Genomic DNA, 15,000 nt, shown 5'->3' on the forward strand with positions numbered 1-15,000 from the left:
GAGAAAACTGGAAAATAAATGGGAGCAAGACAAAGCCTGGCAGGTGATAGGTGGATTCAACAGAGGGAGGTCTGATTGGCAGATGGGTGGACCAAAGCGAGAGATGAAAAGGAGATAAAAAGGTGTAATCGCAAGTGGCAGTTTCAAATCAAACTGACCACTGCACAAAGAGCATAAACTAGAGCCTGATATCGGACTGTAGTTTTCACACGCTCATTTCCACCATCATTTCAAGCACATTTCTCACTATCGGAAGTTGCTTACCAATGTACTGACTTCAAGGTTCAATAAGCTGAAGCCATACATCATTTCTGAAAGATTTAGGGGAGGACAGCCATGAGAAGGCAGAAGGAAAAAAAAAAAATGTTGGAGGTCAGCAGGTCAGGCAGTTGAGTCTGCAGAAGGGTCTCAACCCAAAATGTCACCCATCCTTTTTCTCCAGCGATGCTGCCTGACCCGCTGAGTTACTCCAGCACTTTGTATCTATCTTTGGTATAAACCAGCATCTGCAGTTCTTTGTTTCTACAAGGTACTGGAAGAACTCAGCACATCCGGCAACATCTGTGGGGGGAAATGGATAATCATTGTTTCAAGTTGGGACTCATCTTCATTCTGATGTTTCGCCAAAACTTTGTTTTTTTTCTCATCACGATTCCAGCATCTATAGTTTCTTGTGTCTCCATTGAAGAAGAGGACTTCTTCTTCCCAGCTCAGAACAGCATTTTGTCGATAACTGCTGGATAGGTAGAAATGCTCGCATTAAAAGCTGAGCACAGCAAACGTGCACCATTCAACACTGCCCAGCTGGATGAACAAACCAGAAGCCTAAAACCCAATATAACAAAATGTAATAAATGCCTGAAAAATCACCACAAGCATTTTAGGTAAAAGAAAATCTTGCTGGCTGCACATATGAATAAATGCAGCAAATAGTTAGTTAATTTTCACACTTTGCCTAATCTTGAAGCCAAACTGAATCTTTCATGCAGAAGGCCCAATATATCTTCACTGGCGTGGATGTCATTATGAAAATAGGAAGCATTATTCTATAAGAAATGGCACAATGCACGAGAGAGTGGGCTCTATTATTTTCTCGTGCTGATTTGGAGACCTGAAGCAACAGTTTGCTGTGCTAGTCACCTAGGCACATGTTGAAAAGCCAGGAGGGTACAAACAGCCATGGAGTTGAATGGAAGTAGTACAGCCCAAGTACATTGGCACACAAAATTCAATGATCCCAACCACATCTTCAAATGCCATTTTCCAAAAGCAACACAGACAATCGGTGCAGCTGCTGCTGAATGCACCACATTTCCACGATTCACCTACTACTCAATCCATTGGGATACACAGCTATCAATTTTACGCCCTTTCACACCGTCCAGTTCAGGTTTTTCCAGCCTTCAAGTGCACCAAAATTCCACTGGTAATCCCTGATTTATGACTACTCAGTGTGAAGTAGAAATATGCAGGATGGTATTACGAAGCTTAAGTCCATGTAGTAGGAGTACATAGACGCCCAGCATAATGAAACCTAAAGGGGGACACCATCTCACAATTACCCACCATCTGCCCTGCCAAGCAATTCCTGCCAACTTGCAGCAGAGTCTGAGGGATCCCATGTTGGCTTCATCCTTCACCTTGGTGTCCCCAGCAGGTCAATGTAAGTCAATCCTGAGGGACCATCTATGACTAAATTAGGTATTATGTAAGCTTTCAAGGTGTTGCAAGAGTCCAGCAATCCAGGGGCTCATCATGGCAGTGTTGCAGTCTCAAGCATCTTCAGCAGATTTATCATCGGTTTTCACACCACAACATCAAAAACTGAAATATTTGCTGATTATTATGCAACATTCATAACCCCTCAAATCACTATATATACCACACCTGCACCAGCAATTCCAAGATATTTAAGACGAGTGACAATTAACATTCATGCCATGAATGTTAGGTGATGCCAGTCACCACCAAGAGTCGAACCATTTCTCCTTGACATTCAACATTACAGGTGCCTGATCATCAATATACTGGTACCAACACTGCACAGAAACCTAATGGGACTAGCCATCCAAATTTAGCATAACAAAGCAGAGTACATAGAACCTTGCAGCCCAGGAACAGGCCCTGTGTCTTGTGATGTCTTTGTCAAACATGATGCCAAATTAAGATAATTCCTTCTGCCTGGACGAGATGCCCTCGAATCCCTGCATATCATATGCCTATTTTATAGCCCCTTAAATGCCACTGCTATATCTGCTCTCACCACCACTCCTGGCAGAGCATTTCCATAAGACTTAGGAGCAGAATTCGGCCATTCAGCCCATCGTCATGCCCTCAGGCACTTAGCACACTCTGTGTAAAAAGAAACTTACCCCATTCAACTTTAAACTTTGCCCCTCTCACCTGAAAGCTATGTCCCCTAGAATTTGATATTTCAACTCCGGGAAAAAGGATACGACCGTCTGCCTCTCATAAGTTTATAAGCCTATCAGGCCTCCCCTCCGCCACTGAAGAAATTCTAAGTTTGGCCAACCTCCCCTGGATAATACCCTCTCAACCAGGCAGCATCCTGGTAAATCTCTTCTGCACCCTCTCCAAAGCATCCACGTACTTCCTGTAATGGGGTTACCAGAACTGCATAAAATAATCCAAAAGCAAGCTAAACAAAGTTCTATAAAGCTGCAACATCACTTCCCGAAATTGTACTCAATGCCCTGACTGATGAAGGCTAAATAACATGCATGCACTTTACCACTTCATGTGATGCGACTTTCATGGGGGTATGGACTTGGACCCCAAGATCCCCCAGTATATTAATGCTGCTAAGGATCCTGCAAATCAACTATATAATTCCCTTTAAATTTAACCTCCTAAAGTACAACACCTCACACTTGCCCAGATTAAACTCCACGTCGTTTCTCTGCGCATATCTGTAATTGATCTACATTCTGCTGCATCCTTTGAGAGCCTTCTTCACTGTCCGCAATTCGACCAATTTTGGTGTTATCTGCAAACTTATTGCCCAACTCACCGACAATTTTGTCGTGAAAGTTGATTGTCACTGTTAGATTAAGAGCCAAAAATAAAACAATGCACTGTCACTACAGCACCAGCATGTGATGTATTTTGGTAAGGAATTTTACACTGAATTTGCGGATCTCCACTCATTACTCATACATTTGAGATGAACTTGGTGAATTTGGCTATCTATTGTTCGTTTTTCAGACTACCTTCCTCTTCTTCCACTTCCAATAGATTACCTTGCCTCCACACCCTCTGCCATGCAAATACAAAGGAATCCCAGACATCCACCGGGTGGCGCCGCGATGGCAGCCTCACCAACAGTCTGTCTGTTTTTTCATCCTTTTTGTTATTTTTAGTGTGTTTTAAAAGTTTGTGTTAATGTTCTCTGGTTTGTTTTATGTGGGGGGTAGGGGAGGGGATCAGGGGAAACTGTTTTTCAATCTCCTACCTTGCCGGAGATGCGATTGTTTTCCGGATCGTATCTCTGGTCGCTCTGGGGCTTAACATCATGGAGCTGGAGGCCTTGATCGGGACTGACTTTGAGCCCCACCGCGGGGCCGTGGACTTACCATCAGAGCGTGCGATCCCTTGCCTGGGATTGATGCTCCAACTGCGGTCTGCGGATTTTACTATTGAGGAGCTCGCAGTCTCAGGTAGAGACCGATGTTGGGAAGCTCCAGCCACAGAAGGTTTCGACCAGCCCCGACCCGGGGTCAGATCGCCCGGCACGGGGGAGCTGAGATCCCCCCCCCCCCGATACAGGAGCTTGACCGCCCCGATACGGAGGGCCCAAACGCTGCCGGCTACGGGAGTCAAGATCGTCCCATCAACAGAAGGCTCGAGGCCCCCGACTGTGGGAGAACAAAGAAGGGAAGAGATTGAACTTTTTTTTCGCCTTGCACAGTGAGGAATGTGGAGGAGTCACTGTGGTGGATGTTTATGTTAAAATGTATTTTGTGTGTTCGGTTGCTTTTAATTGGTATGACTGTACCCAAACAAATTCCTCGTATGTTGCAAAACATGCTTGGCTAATAAAGTATGATTATGATTATAATGCCACATATTTCTCTCAGCAGGACCATAAAGGACATTCATGATAAGACAGACCTCTCATCCAGGAATTAGCCTAATGAATCTTCTCTGGACTTTCTCAAATGACAGTATATCTCCTTCCGCAGAGACCGTTCCCTCCGGGTCCACTCGTCCCTTCCTACCCAAACCACCCCATCTCCGGGCACTTCCCCTGCAACCACACGAGATGCAACACCTGTACCTTTACCTCCCCCCTCAACTCCATCCAAGGACCCAAAACAGTCTTTCCAGGTGAGACAAAGGTTTACCTGCACCTCCTCCAACCTCATCTATTGCATCCGCTGCTCTAGATGTCAACTTATTTACATCGGCGAAACCAAGCGCAGGCTCGGCGATCGCTTCGCTCAACGCCTGCGCGCGGTCCGCATTGACCAAACTGCTCTCCCGGTGGCCGAGCACTTCAACTCCCCCTCCCATTCTGACCTTTCTGTCATGGGCCTCCTCCAGTGCCATAGTGAGGCCCACCGGAAATTGGAGGAACAGCACCTCATATTTCGCCTGGGCAGCTTGCAGCCCAGTGGTATGAACATCGACTTCTCCAACTTTAGATAGTTCCTCTGTCCCTCTCTTCCCCTCCTCCTTCCCAGATCTCCCTCTATCTTCCTGTCTCCACCTATATCCTTCCTTTGTCCCGCCCCTCTGACATCAGTCTGAAGAAGGGTCTCGACCCGAAACGTCACCCATTCCTTCTCTCCTGAGATGCTGCCTGACCTGCTGAGTTACTCCAGCATTTTGTGAATAAATACCTTCGATTTATACCAGCATCTGTATTTATTTTCTTATATACCTTTCGTATATTCTTTGTAAATAAGGGTTTCAAAAATGTGTGCACAGTACTCCAGGTGTAGCTCAATAATACCCTGTACCAGTGTAACAATACTCTATTTTTAAAAGTCCAACTCTCTGGCAAGAAAGAGTAACATATTTGCTTTCTTAATAACTTGCTACAACTGCAGGCTAACATTTTTGCATTTTTTATCATGTGAACTAGCCTTTTACGTGTCACCTTATTGAATGCCTTCTGGAAATCCAAACACATTGTGTCGATAGACTCACTTTTATTGACTCTATATGCTTTATCTCTCGCAAATTTGTCAAACGTGATTTCCCTTTCATAGGGTGATAGGAGTCTGTAACTTACTGCGTGAAAGGTTAGAAGAATAAGAAACACTCATCACAATTAATGCACTTACAGAGCAATAATCTGTAGGACTATGGAGTTAGGATAAAAAGGTGGGAATAGATTGGGTATCCCTTTATTAACCAAAGTGGACACGAAGAATAGATTGGTCCTATTCTATGTTACCATCTTTCCATGATATCTCATTAAGATTATTTTGGTTAATTATTGTCACATATGCAGTGAAAGTATTTTTTTGTGTGCTATCCAGTCAGAGAAAAGACCATATATGAATATAATCAAGCCATCTATAGTACACAGATAAAGGATAAAGGGTACAACATTCAATGCAAGTTTTAACATATAAAGTCCGATTAAAGATAGTTCAAATGTCTCCAATAAGGTAGATGGGAGGTGAGGACCACAACAGCTGATGAGATGACGATTCAGTTGCCTGATAACAACTGAGAAGAACTAAAGGGTCCTCTCTTCAGATGGAATGTGGTCCTCGCATCCCATCTACCTCATTGTTGGTATTAAATGGAAAATAGTACTATCATTAAAAGAAACATTTAGCAACTCAAGGAATTATTCCAAAGATGGGAAGGAAATGGTGATTGAGAGGGGAATGAAGTACTATTTTTAGAACAGACCAGAAGGTTGATGAGAAATAATGAAGATCGTTTCCTTTAGTTGAGTAATCATCAATGAAGGGTCACTTTGAACTAGATGTTTTATTGCCTTTCATACAAGACACTAGGTCAGAGCAAGAAGAGAAAAGAAAATTCAATCTAAAGATCAATAATAACAATCAATAATAATGGCTAAAAAAAAATAATCTGTTAATCAAATAATATAAGAGCAGAGAAATAGAAGGAGTAGACCATTCAGCCTCTCGTGCTTGATCTGCCATTCAATCAGACCTTTGCTGATCAGCACATTCTTCTGTGGTATTTCTATATCTCGATTTCCAAATATTCAAAAATCTATCAATCTCTTCCTTGAATATACACTTCCTTGAATATACACTTCCTTGAATATACACTTCCCTTCATGAAAAAAATCCTTCTTGCCTCAGTCCTAAATGGCCAATCTCTCAATCGTCTAACTCGTCATCCAAGGAAATCAGCATCCCTGCATCTTTCTGACAAGCCGTGTAAGGTTTTTGATATTTCAACAAGATCGTCTCTGTCTTCCAAAGTCTCGAATATTGCCCCAGTCCGCTAAATATATCTTCGAAGGACAATCCCTCCATTCCAAGAATCATTCTGATGAGCATTCATTGCAGTCTATCAATCACAAATCAACCCTCTTGACACAAAGAGATCTGTACAAAATATTCAAGGTGCTGTCTCACCAAGGTCCTCTATTATTGCAATAAGGAATGGTGAAATTGTACTTTAATAATATTACTATTCAAGATGAAGTAGGAAATTGGTTGATCGTAGATACTGACAAAATACCCAAAAAGAAATCTAGAATTGTGTAAGCAGTTATAAAAAGATCCCCCATCGTAGTTCCAGCTCATGAAAATTTATTCTATTAAAAAATGCAAAGAAAATGGACAATCTGTACTCAATTGTTTTGTGAAAGCCATTTCTAAAAAAAATAATCAAGTGTGAAGGAAAAGAGGAAACAAGATAAATGGCAGTCATGTGCAGTCCAATACAGTAGAATTCTAAACAGACTTTCATGTCACCACAACATAGCTATTTTAGCCAAATATTAATATTGCATTCTTTAGTTCTCAAAATATTCATAAATGCAAACCACGAGGAACAGTCATAGAACAAATGTTTCAGTTTCAATTTCCAAATAAAATATCCCAATGACTTCCACATTTAAAGCAATTTTCAAATTCCACCTTTAATAAAGAATATAACTTATACTTGCAGAATGCAAGATTGTACTTGTAATGACCAGCCTTGCTTTAACATCAGTGCAAGAGTAACAAGTCTTCAAGGTGTTGACAGAAAGTGAAACAAATGCAATACCTGTAAGCCAAATAATCTGAGAAAAGGTGTCTGTGCTAAATATGCAACAAATGTGTTTTATTGTTAAATTGGCATCAAATTTCAAAGCACATTTTAAAACATAAACTCTTCTACATGACATATTTAAGCAAGAATGAATTTCTACTCTTTACAGAACACAAAACGCAAGAAGATCAAAATACACGGCAAGGTAAACCGAATATACATCTCACATATTTCAGTTTGCTTAGTTCACTAAAAGTGAAGCAGAAATAATTTATGATTGAATGAACACACTATTAATTAACTGAACCAATTCTAACTCGTGTTTCTAAATGAAATAAGAAAAAGAGATAACTAGCATGAGCCACAAACAGCCTGTGCATTAGCACGTTATAGGAAATAGCATAAATGTAAATCTTGAATGGATATTTATTTGAACATTGCACATATCTCAAACAAGAGTTAAAAATAACCCATCTCATTGTGATAACAATAGAATCACAGTTAAATTCTAAATACTTTTTTGAATGTTCATAATATGGGCGGCACGGTAGCGCAGCGGTAGAGTTGCTGCTTTACAGCGAATGCAGCGCCGGAGACTCAGGTTCGATCCTGACTACGGGTGCTGCACTGTAAGGAGTTTGTACGTTCTCCCCGTGACCTGCATGGGTTTTCTCCGAGATCTTCGGTTTCCTCCCACACTCCAAAGACGTACAGGTATGTAGGTTAATTGGCTGGGTAAATGTAAAAAAATTGTCCCTAGTGGGTGTAGGATAGTGTTAATGTACGGGGATCGCTGGGCGGCACGGACTTGGAGGGCCGAAAAGGCCTGTTTCCGGCTGTATATATATGATATGATGATATGATATGTGTAGCTATCAACCTACATTCTCAATAAATTCAGTGACTGACACAAATGCACTAGGATATTTTCATAATATTAAATCACAGAAAATAAATTTATGTTAGCATTGTTTTTTTTCTCTAATGCTATAAACAAAATACACAGTGTAACCCTGTGGATTATAAAAAGCAAATCTCTGAGGCACACTCGCACTTCTCTTACCTGCACTTTATATTTCTGGAAATGACTAAAGATAATTTATATGAAAAAGTTGCTATATTTTGAGTATAACATGAAGTGAAATATAATATATTTATCAAAACTAGCTAGACGGTCAATAGCTATTTCAATTTTGTTTTGCGAGTAAATACCATTTTAGTTAAGTTTTGATAAATATATTATGATATCACTAATAAGATTCACAATTATAGCACTATCAAACATTTAATCTTGATTTTCCTCAGCATTGTTTTAATGTAGGTAGTAACTATTATTTTAAACATTAAAGCAGACCTTATAGTAAAGAAAATTGAAACGTTAAATTCTCTAGGCTCCAATGATAAATAAAACTAAAGAACTTCAACAGAGAAAGTACTTCAAAGATTTATGAAGGGGGACCGAGAGATAAAAGAATAAAATTGAAAGAGACAGTCAGTTCATTTTGTTTTCTTTTTACTGCACACCCTGTGAATTCACAAAGTAGTATTGGTTAAAGTCATGGGGATACTTGCATTCTGCCCATCGAGCAGATATAAATATATGAGTGTGTAGCAAGGAGGCACTGCAACTATGAGGGAATAGAAAAGGAAGCACCATGTAGCAAGATGATCACAGTTCCACATCAATGCATAAAGAAGGGCTTGAATGATGGATCCATTCCAAATACATCACAAAAAGTTAGGATCTGTCCAGTTTAGTTTAAGCATCCTTTTTAAAAGAATGATGTTAATTAGTTTTAAACAACTTTTTCAGAAGTAAAAGATTATGCAAAAAATTTTTTTTGTCCGTTTTGTTTTGGAGAGTTCTTTCTTTTGCAACACATCTAACATTATAATTGCAACTCAGAGCCTTGGTACAGTCCACTAGAGACCTCCACTGAGCTGACAAAATCATTTAACACAGGTAGAAATTTGTCTCCAACTCTGCTACATTAAGAAATGAACTAAATTATTATTATAATGCAATTGAATCAAGCCAACAAACTTCAAGAATATGATATGAAATGAAATAATCATCACAAAAGTGCTCCCACATTTGACTTACATAATCGTGAAAGGCTTTTGCTTCACTCGAATGTTCACAAGTTTCTCTTCTTTCAGGTGCTGCACAGTAAAGGTCCCAAAATACACTGCAAAACAAAAACTTTTATTCATGATTCACCATATCAGTTTGAAAATATTCTATCAATATTCTGCAAAATATTGAGATCACATAACTAATTTATAGCTAGTGTATGTAGAACATACATTTATTATCTGCAAAACATTAGTTTAATCCTTCCTTTGAGCAACTGAAAAGTAGCAAAGAAAATATATAATTTTTAAGTCGTAAAGCATTCCATTTTATTCATACTGGCTTATAGCCAAACCACGCTAAAGAAATAAGTTGTAAAACAGCAGGGAATGTCAAAGTATCCAAAGGTTCCATCTTTTTTGACAGTTTATTAAAAAAACTGCAAAAAACAAACTCCTTTTTTAATGTCACAGGCTTAACTCAAAATGACATTGTAAGTAACAGTGGTATTTGAAGAGTCATATTGAAGAGCCATATTTTGTATCATCTAATCATCAGGGACCAACATTTTACTTGTCTAAACAAACAGCAAAAAATAGATGTGCCTGCCTGCTTAAAGAAATGTTATCAAAAACACAAGCTCTCACATCATCCTGAAGTGTCAACAGTAAGAAAGAAGACTTAATCAGCAAAAGAAATATTACCTAATGATAATTTACAACAGACTAAAATTCACAGAAAATAATTGTGAGGCTTAATGTGTTCAGAGTTAATTACACATTAATAGACAGCAAGTGAAGATACATGGATAGATACAAAATAAATTAAGTCTGTCCAAAAGGTACAATTTTTCCACATCCATATGAAGCACCTGTGTTTGGTTGGGAGATGGAGATATAGACAATAGACAATAGGTGCAGGAGTAGGCCATTTGGCCCTTCGAGCCAGCACCACCATTCAATGTGATCATGGCTGATCAAACAAACTCCTTTTTTAATGTCACAGGCTTAACTCAAAATGACATTGTAAGTAACAGTGGTATTTGAAGAGTCATATTGAAACATAGAAACATATAAACATAGAAAATAGGTGCAGGAGTAGGCCATTCGGCCCTTCGAGCCTGCACCGCCATTCAATATGATCATGGCTGATCATTCAGCTCAGTAGCCTGTACCTGCCTTCTCTCCATACTCCCTGATCCCTTTAGCAAAAAGGGCCACATCTAACTCCCTGTTAAATATAACCAATGAACTGGCCTCAACTACCTTCTTTTTTTTTTTTTCTTCTTTTTTTTTAATATATTTTTTTTTTTGAAAAGCATATGTACAAATAGAAATAAAAAAACACATTTGTTACAAAGTTCTTACATACCTTCTATGGCAGAGAATTCCACAGACTCACCACTCTCTGTGTGAAGAAATGTTTTCTCATCTCGGTCCTAAAAGACTTCCCCCTTATCCTTAAGCTGTGACCCCTGGTTCTGGACTCCCCCAACATCGGGAACAATCTTCCCGCATCTAGCCTCTCCAACCCCTTAAGAATTTTATATGTTTCTATAAGATCCCCCCTCAGTCTTCTAAATTCCAGCGAGTACAAGCCCAGTCTATCTAGTCTTTCCTCATATGTAAGTCCCGCCATCCCAGGGATCAATCTGGTGAACCTTCTCTGTACTCCCTCTAAGGCAAGAACGTCTTTCCTCAGGTTAGGAGACCAAAACTGCACACAGTACTCCAGGTGCGGTCTCACCAAGGCCCTGTACATCTGCAGCAGAACCTCCCTGCTCCTAAACTGGAGCCATATTTTGTATCATCTATGGACTGAATTTACCATAGAAAATTTGGAGCAGTCCATTTTATCATCAGCAACCTTTCAAAAACATTACACCAACTAATCTCACCTTCACAAAAGAAAAATCCACTCTCACAAGTTGACTAGGTCATACCCTCTAGCTTCTAATTAATGCGAGATAACTTTTGATTTGATTTTCTTAATCTCCCTTCCAGTGATTTTGTTTCTGTCTTGATTCAATCTTTCTTTCATACTCCTTATTTAATTTTCCAAATTGACATTAAATTCTAAACCTTAAATTCCAAATTCTGTCTGTACGGTTCAGCAATAATTCTTTAAATGTGATATCTTATGTGATGGGGGGGGGGGGGGGGATCACTTATAACAGCAATTAATGTACACCATCTTTAATGGTAGAGTACAATTATGTTTCTGCACGAGTGGCCTGCCTGCCAACAAGATGGTGCAAATATTCATCAATGAAAGCCAGAAGTTAATTCTAGACAAGCATTGAAAGCCAGAATACCGGAATAGTCCATGCAATATATTAGATGCAAGGAGATCGCAGAAAGAAAATTTCAAACCTCATGCGTTTCGTTATATGCACCAGTTTATATTTTTCATTGTAATTAAATCATTGTAATTGTATTTAAATCACAGAAACAGGACTATACGATCCAATTTGAAGGCAATACTTTGCTTGTCTGTTCACTCAAATCCTGGACGCCCTGTAGAGGGCACTACACCATTTGATCTCCCACTTAGAGCAATATGCTTCAAAAGTTCCTGGAAGTAACATGGACAACGGCAGTCATACAAATAATGGGTGCATTTTTTCACCACCTACAGCGAGTTCTGGACCAATAAGTCTGAAATGACAAACTATTTGACACCAGTAAATTTAGAGAAGTCTTGAGGTTCCAGTTTTGAAGAGCAAAACCAATCTCTGCAATTCACAACAATATGAGTATTGGAAAACTTATAACCCATATCAAACTAACCATGCCCAATGCGACCCACTTCCATGAATCAGTGGAGATGATATGAACCAGGTTGACAATCAATTTCATGGAAAGTCTGATTGCATTGCTCTTACAATTGGTATTTCAGAGTTTACAGTTTTCCTTTGTTAATGATTCACAAATAAGATGTCCACTATATAATCACATCCACTATATTCTCTCTTGACAATCAAGCTGTATTACAGTTGGAGTTTGCACCTCCTGTGCATTCTCTAATGCACTGTCATTGGTAAGAAAGCCATGAAAAATCTGTTCCACCATAAGCATGCAAGGTGATAACTGTAACCTTCTATCTGAACGGCCTAGCTAAGAGGGTCCATTCAGCTGTCTGCTCCATATCACGTGTATACAAGAGCAATTCAGATAGTCCCATTTCACTGTTGTATACTTATCCTGCTTTCCTTTGAATGGTATTAAATATTCAGGTTCCCAAGCCAAAACGTCACCTCCATGTTCTCCAGAGATGTTGTCTGACCTGCTTAGTTGCTCCAACAATGTGTCTTTTTTTGGCCTCAGTACAATTCTGGCAGTGAATCCAAATCCTAGTCCACTCACGACATAAAACAGAATCTCCCTGTTAGTTTTGATCACCTGCCAATCACCTGCCTTCTATGTTCTGTAATTCTTCATTTCTATGCCAGTGGAAATAATTTCTTTCTTTCTACTCATGATTTTAAATATCTCTATCAGATCTCTTTGCAAGCTCAAGAACAATTCCAGTTTTTCCAGTCTATTCACATAACAAATGTCCTTCATCCCTATGATCATTGAAAGTGGTATCTCTTGTAAATAAGGTGGTGAAGCAGGCATTCAACACGCTGGACTTCATCGGTCAGGGAATTGGATAGAGAGTTTGGGATGTTATATTACAGTTGCTACAAGATGTTAGTGAAGGCACGCAAGGAGGACAGGTTACGTTCCGATAAACCCATCGTAAACCGAAAATATCGTAAGTCGAAAACGCATATCACTAGCCCGGGAACAGATCAAAATTCAAAGTACGGTTTCGACTGAATGTGTATCACTTTTGCACGATCGTAAAGTCGAAATATCGTAAGTCGAAGCATCGTACGTCGAGGAGCATCTGTATTGTGTTCCGTTTCAGTGCCATTAAAATTTGGTGAAAGATGCCATTAATCTGGAAAGAATGTAGAGAAGATTTGTGAGGATGTTGCCCAGACTCATGGACCTGAGCTATAGGGAGAGATTGTGCATGCTATGAATCAATTCTTTGGAGCACAAGAGGCTGAATGTTATTCTTATAGGAGTGTATAGAATCATGAGAGGAATAAATAGGTTGAATGCATAGATTCTTCTTTCCAGGATAAGGGAATCAAGAATTAGAGGACATAAGTTTACGGTGAGAGAGCAAAGGTTTAATAGGAACCTGGGGGATAACCTTTTCACTCAGAGGGCGGTAAGCATATGGAACGAGCTGCCAGAGGAAGGAGTTGCGGCAGGTTCAATAGCAATATTTAAAAGACATTTGGACAAATGCGTGGAAAGGAAAGGTTGAGAGGGAAATGGACTAATTATGGGCAAATGGAATGGGGCATCTAGGTCAGCATGAACAAGTGCTGTATGACTACTTCAGCAAATCTCTTCTGCACCCTCTCCATAGCCTTCAATTATTTGTCTCCATACAGCTATTCTAAATCACTTTTTTTTCCCCTTGATTGTGACCAAATCAGCGTTTTATAAAGATATCCTATGTTCCAATTTATAAACTCCAGGATTGTTCGTACTTTTAATCACTTTCTCAACTTCACCTGGCACTTTCACATATACCTCAAAATCTCTCTCTTTTATACATTGACTGGTCCCAGTATGAATCCCAGGGATTCATGCTGGGACACTTCCCCCCAGTTCTCTATACCCTTTGTTTCCTATTGAACAGTCAAGAAGGGTCTCGACCCAAATCGTCACCCATTCCTTCTCTCCAGAGATGCTGTTTAGAGTCTTCATTGTCATATTTGCTCTCTAAGTAAGAATTTATCAATATATCCAGCAATCACTGCAATTGCCTACTTCAACCTTCTTAACGTCACCCGGCTACAACTGCCTCAGCCCATCAGCTGGTGAAACCTGCATTCATTCATGTCTTTGTAATCTGTATAATGAATAATTAAAATGAATTAAGACCTCCCATCTTGCATTCTCTACACTGTACATTTAAGACATTAACATTCTCTGTTGTCATTTCCTATCTCATGTAAAACCCTAATAATCTATCAGCCCCGTACTTGATAACCTATAATGACTCTGAGTAATGCAAATAAAATTTCATTGTCATTTTCAAATCTAACCAAGGCCTCACTTCTTCCTAATTCTAACCTCTCTGGGTGTCTCTGCTTCTCCAGTTCTGGCATACTCTTTGCCACTGTCAAGCTAAACCTCTGAGCAGTTAAAAATTGGATGAAGGGTCTTCAACCTGTAATGTTACCTCCTTTCCTCTTTGCATTGATTCTGCCTAATCTGCCGAGTGTTTGCAGCATTTTCTATCTTTATTATCCCTCCAGGCAATACTTTGTTGCCTCTCATCTGAATAAGTTTCCTCTCGTAAATGGTCAAAAAGACAATCACACTGCAGCAACGACAGTTCTGTCCACAATATTCCGAGCATGCTAACTCTTGCTTAACATATGCAAGTATTCCAACTTGCCATAATTCCACCATCACATACACCGAAATAGAAATTGAAGCTTCCGTCTTCAATAACCATAATATGCCATTTTACCATGCAAATTTGACTACTTCACCAGCAAGTTTGACAATTTCACTACGATTTACCTAAATAAAAACACTCCATCTCCCTTGTTATCCATTCCAATATGTTTTGTTTCCTTGACATTTTGCTTAATTAAATTGCTCCAGCAAGACTTCCTGTTAAAAAGTTCAAGT

At 39.5% G+C, this 15,000-nt stretch overlaps 1 protein-coding gene across 7 annotated transcripts in view; it reads right to left on the bottom strand.

The window, feature by feature from the left end:
- Positions 1–15,000, bottom strand: part of LOC144592139 (single-stranded DNA-binding protein 2) — a 285,013-nt gene that overhangs the window by 198,373 nt on the left and 71,640 nt on the right. For all 7 annotated transcript variants that reach the window (XM_078396547.1, XM_078396548.1, XM_078396546.1 and 4 more), the window contains one exon: positions 9,320–9,404. In XM_078396547.1, the coding sequence (XP_078252673.1) occupies positions 9,320–9,404 (85 nt within the window). The remainder of the gene's footprint in view (positions 1–9,319; positions 9,405–15,000) is intronic.

The sequence above is a fragment of the Rhinoraja longicauda genome, chromosome 3 (assembly GCF_053455715.1).
Source record: "Rhinoraja longicauda isolate Sanriku21f chromosome 3, sRhiLon1.1, whole genome shotgun sequence".
NCBI lineage: Eukaryota > Metazoa > Chordata > Chondrichthyes > Rajiformes > Arhynchobatidae > Rhinoraja > Rhinoraja longicauda.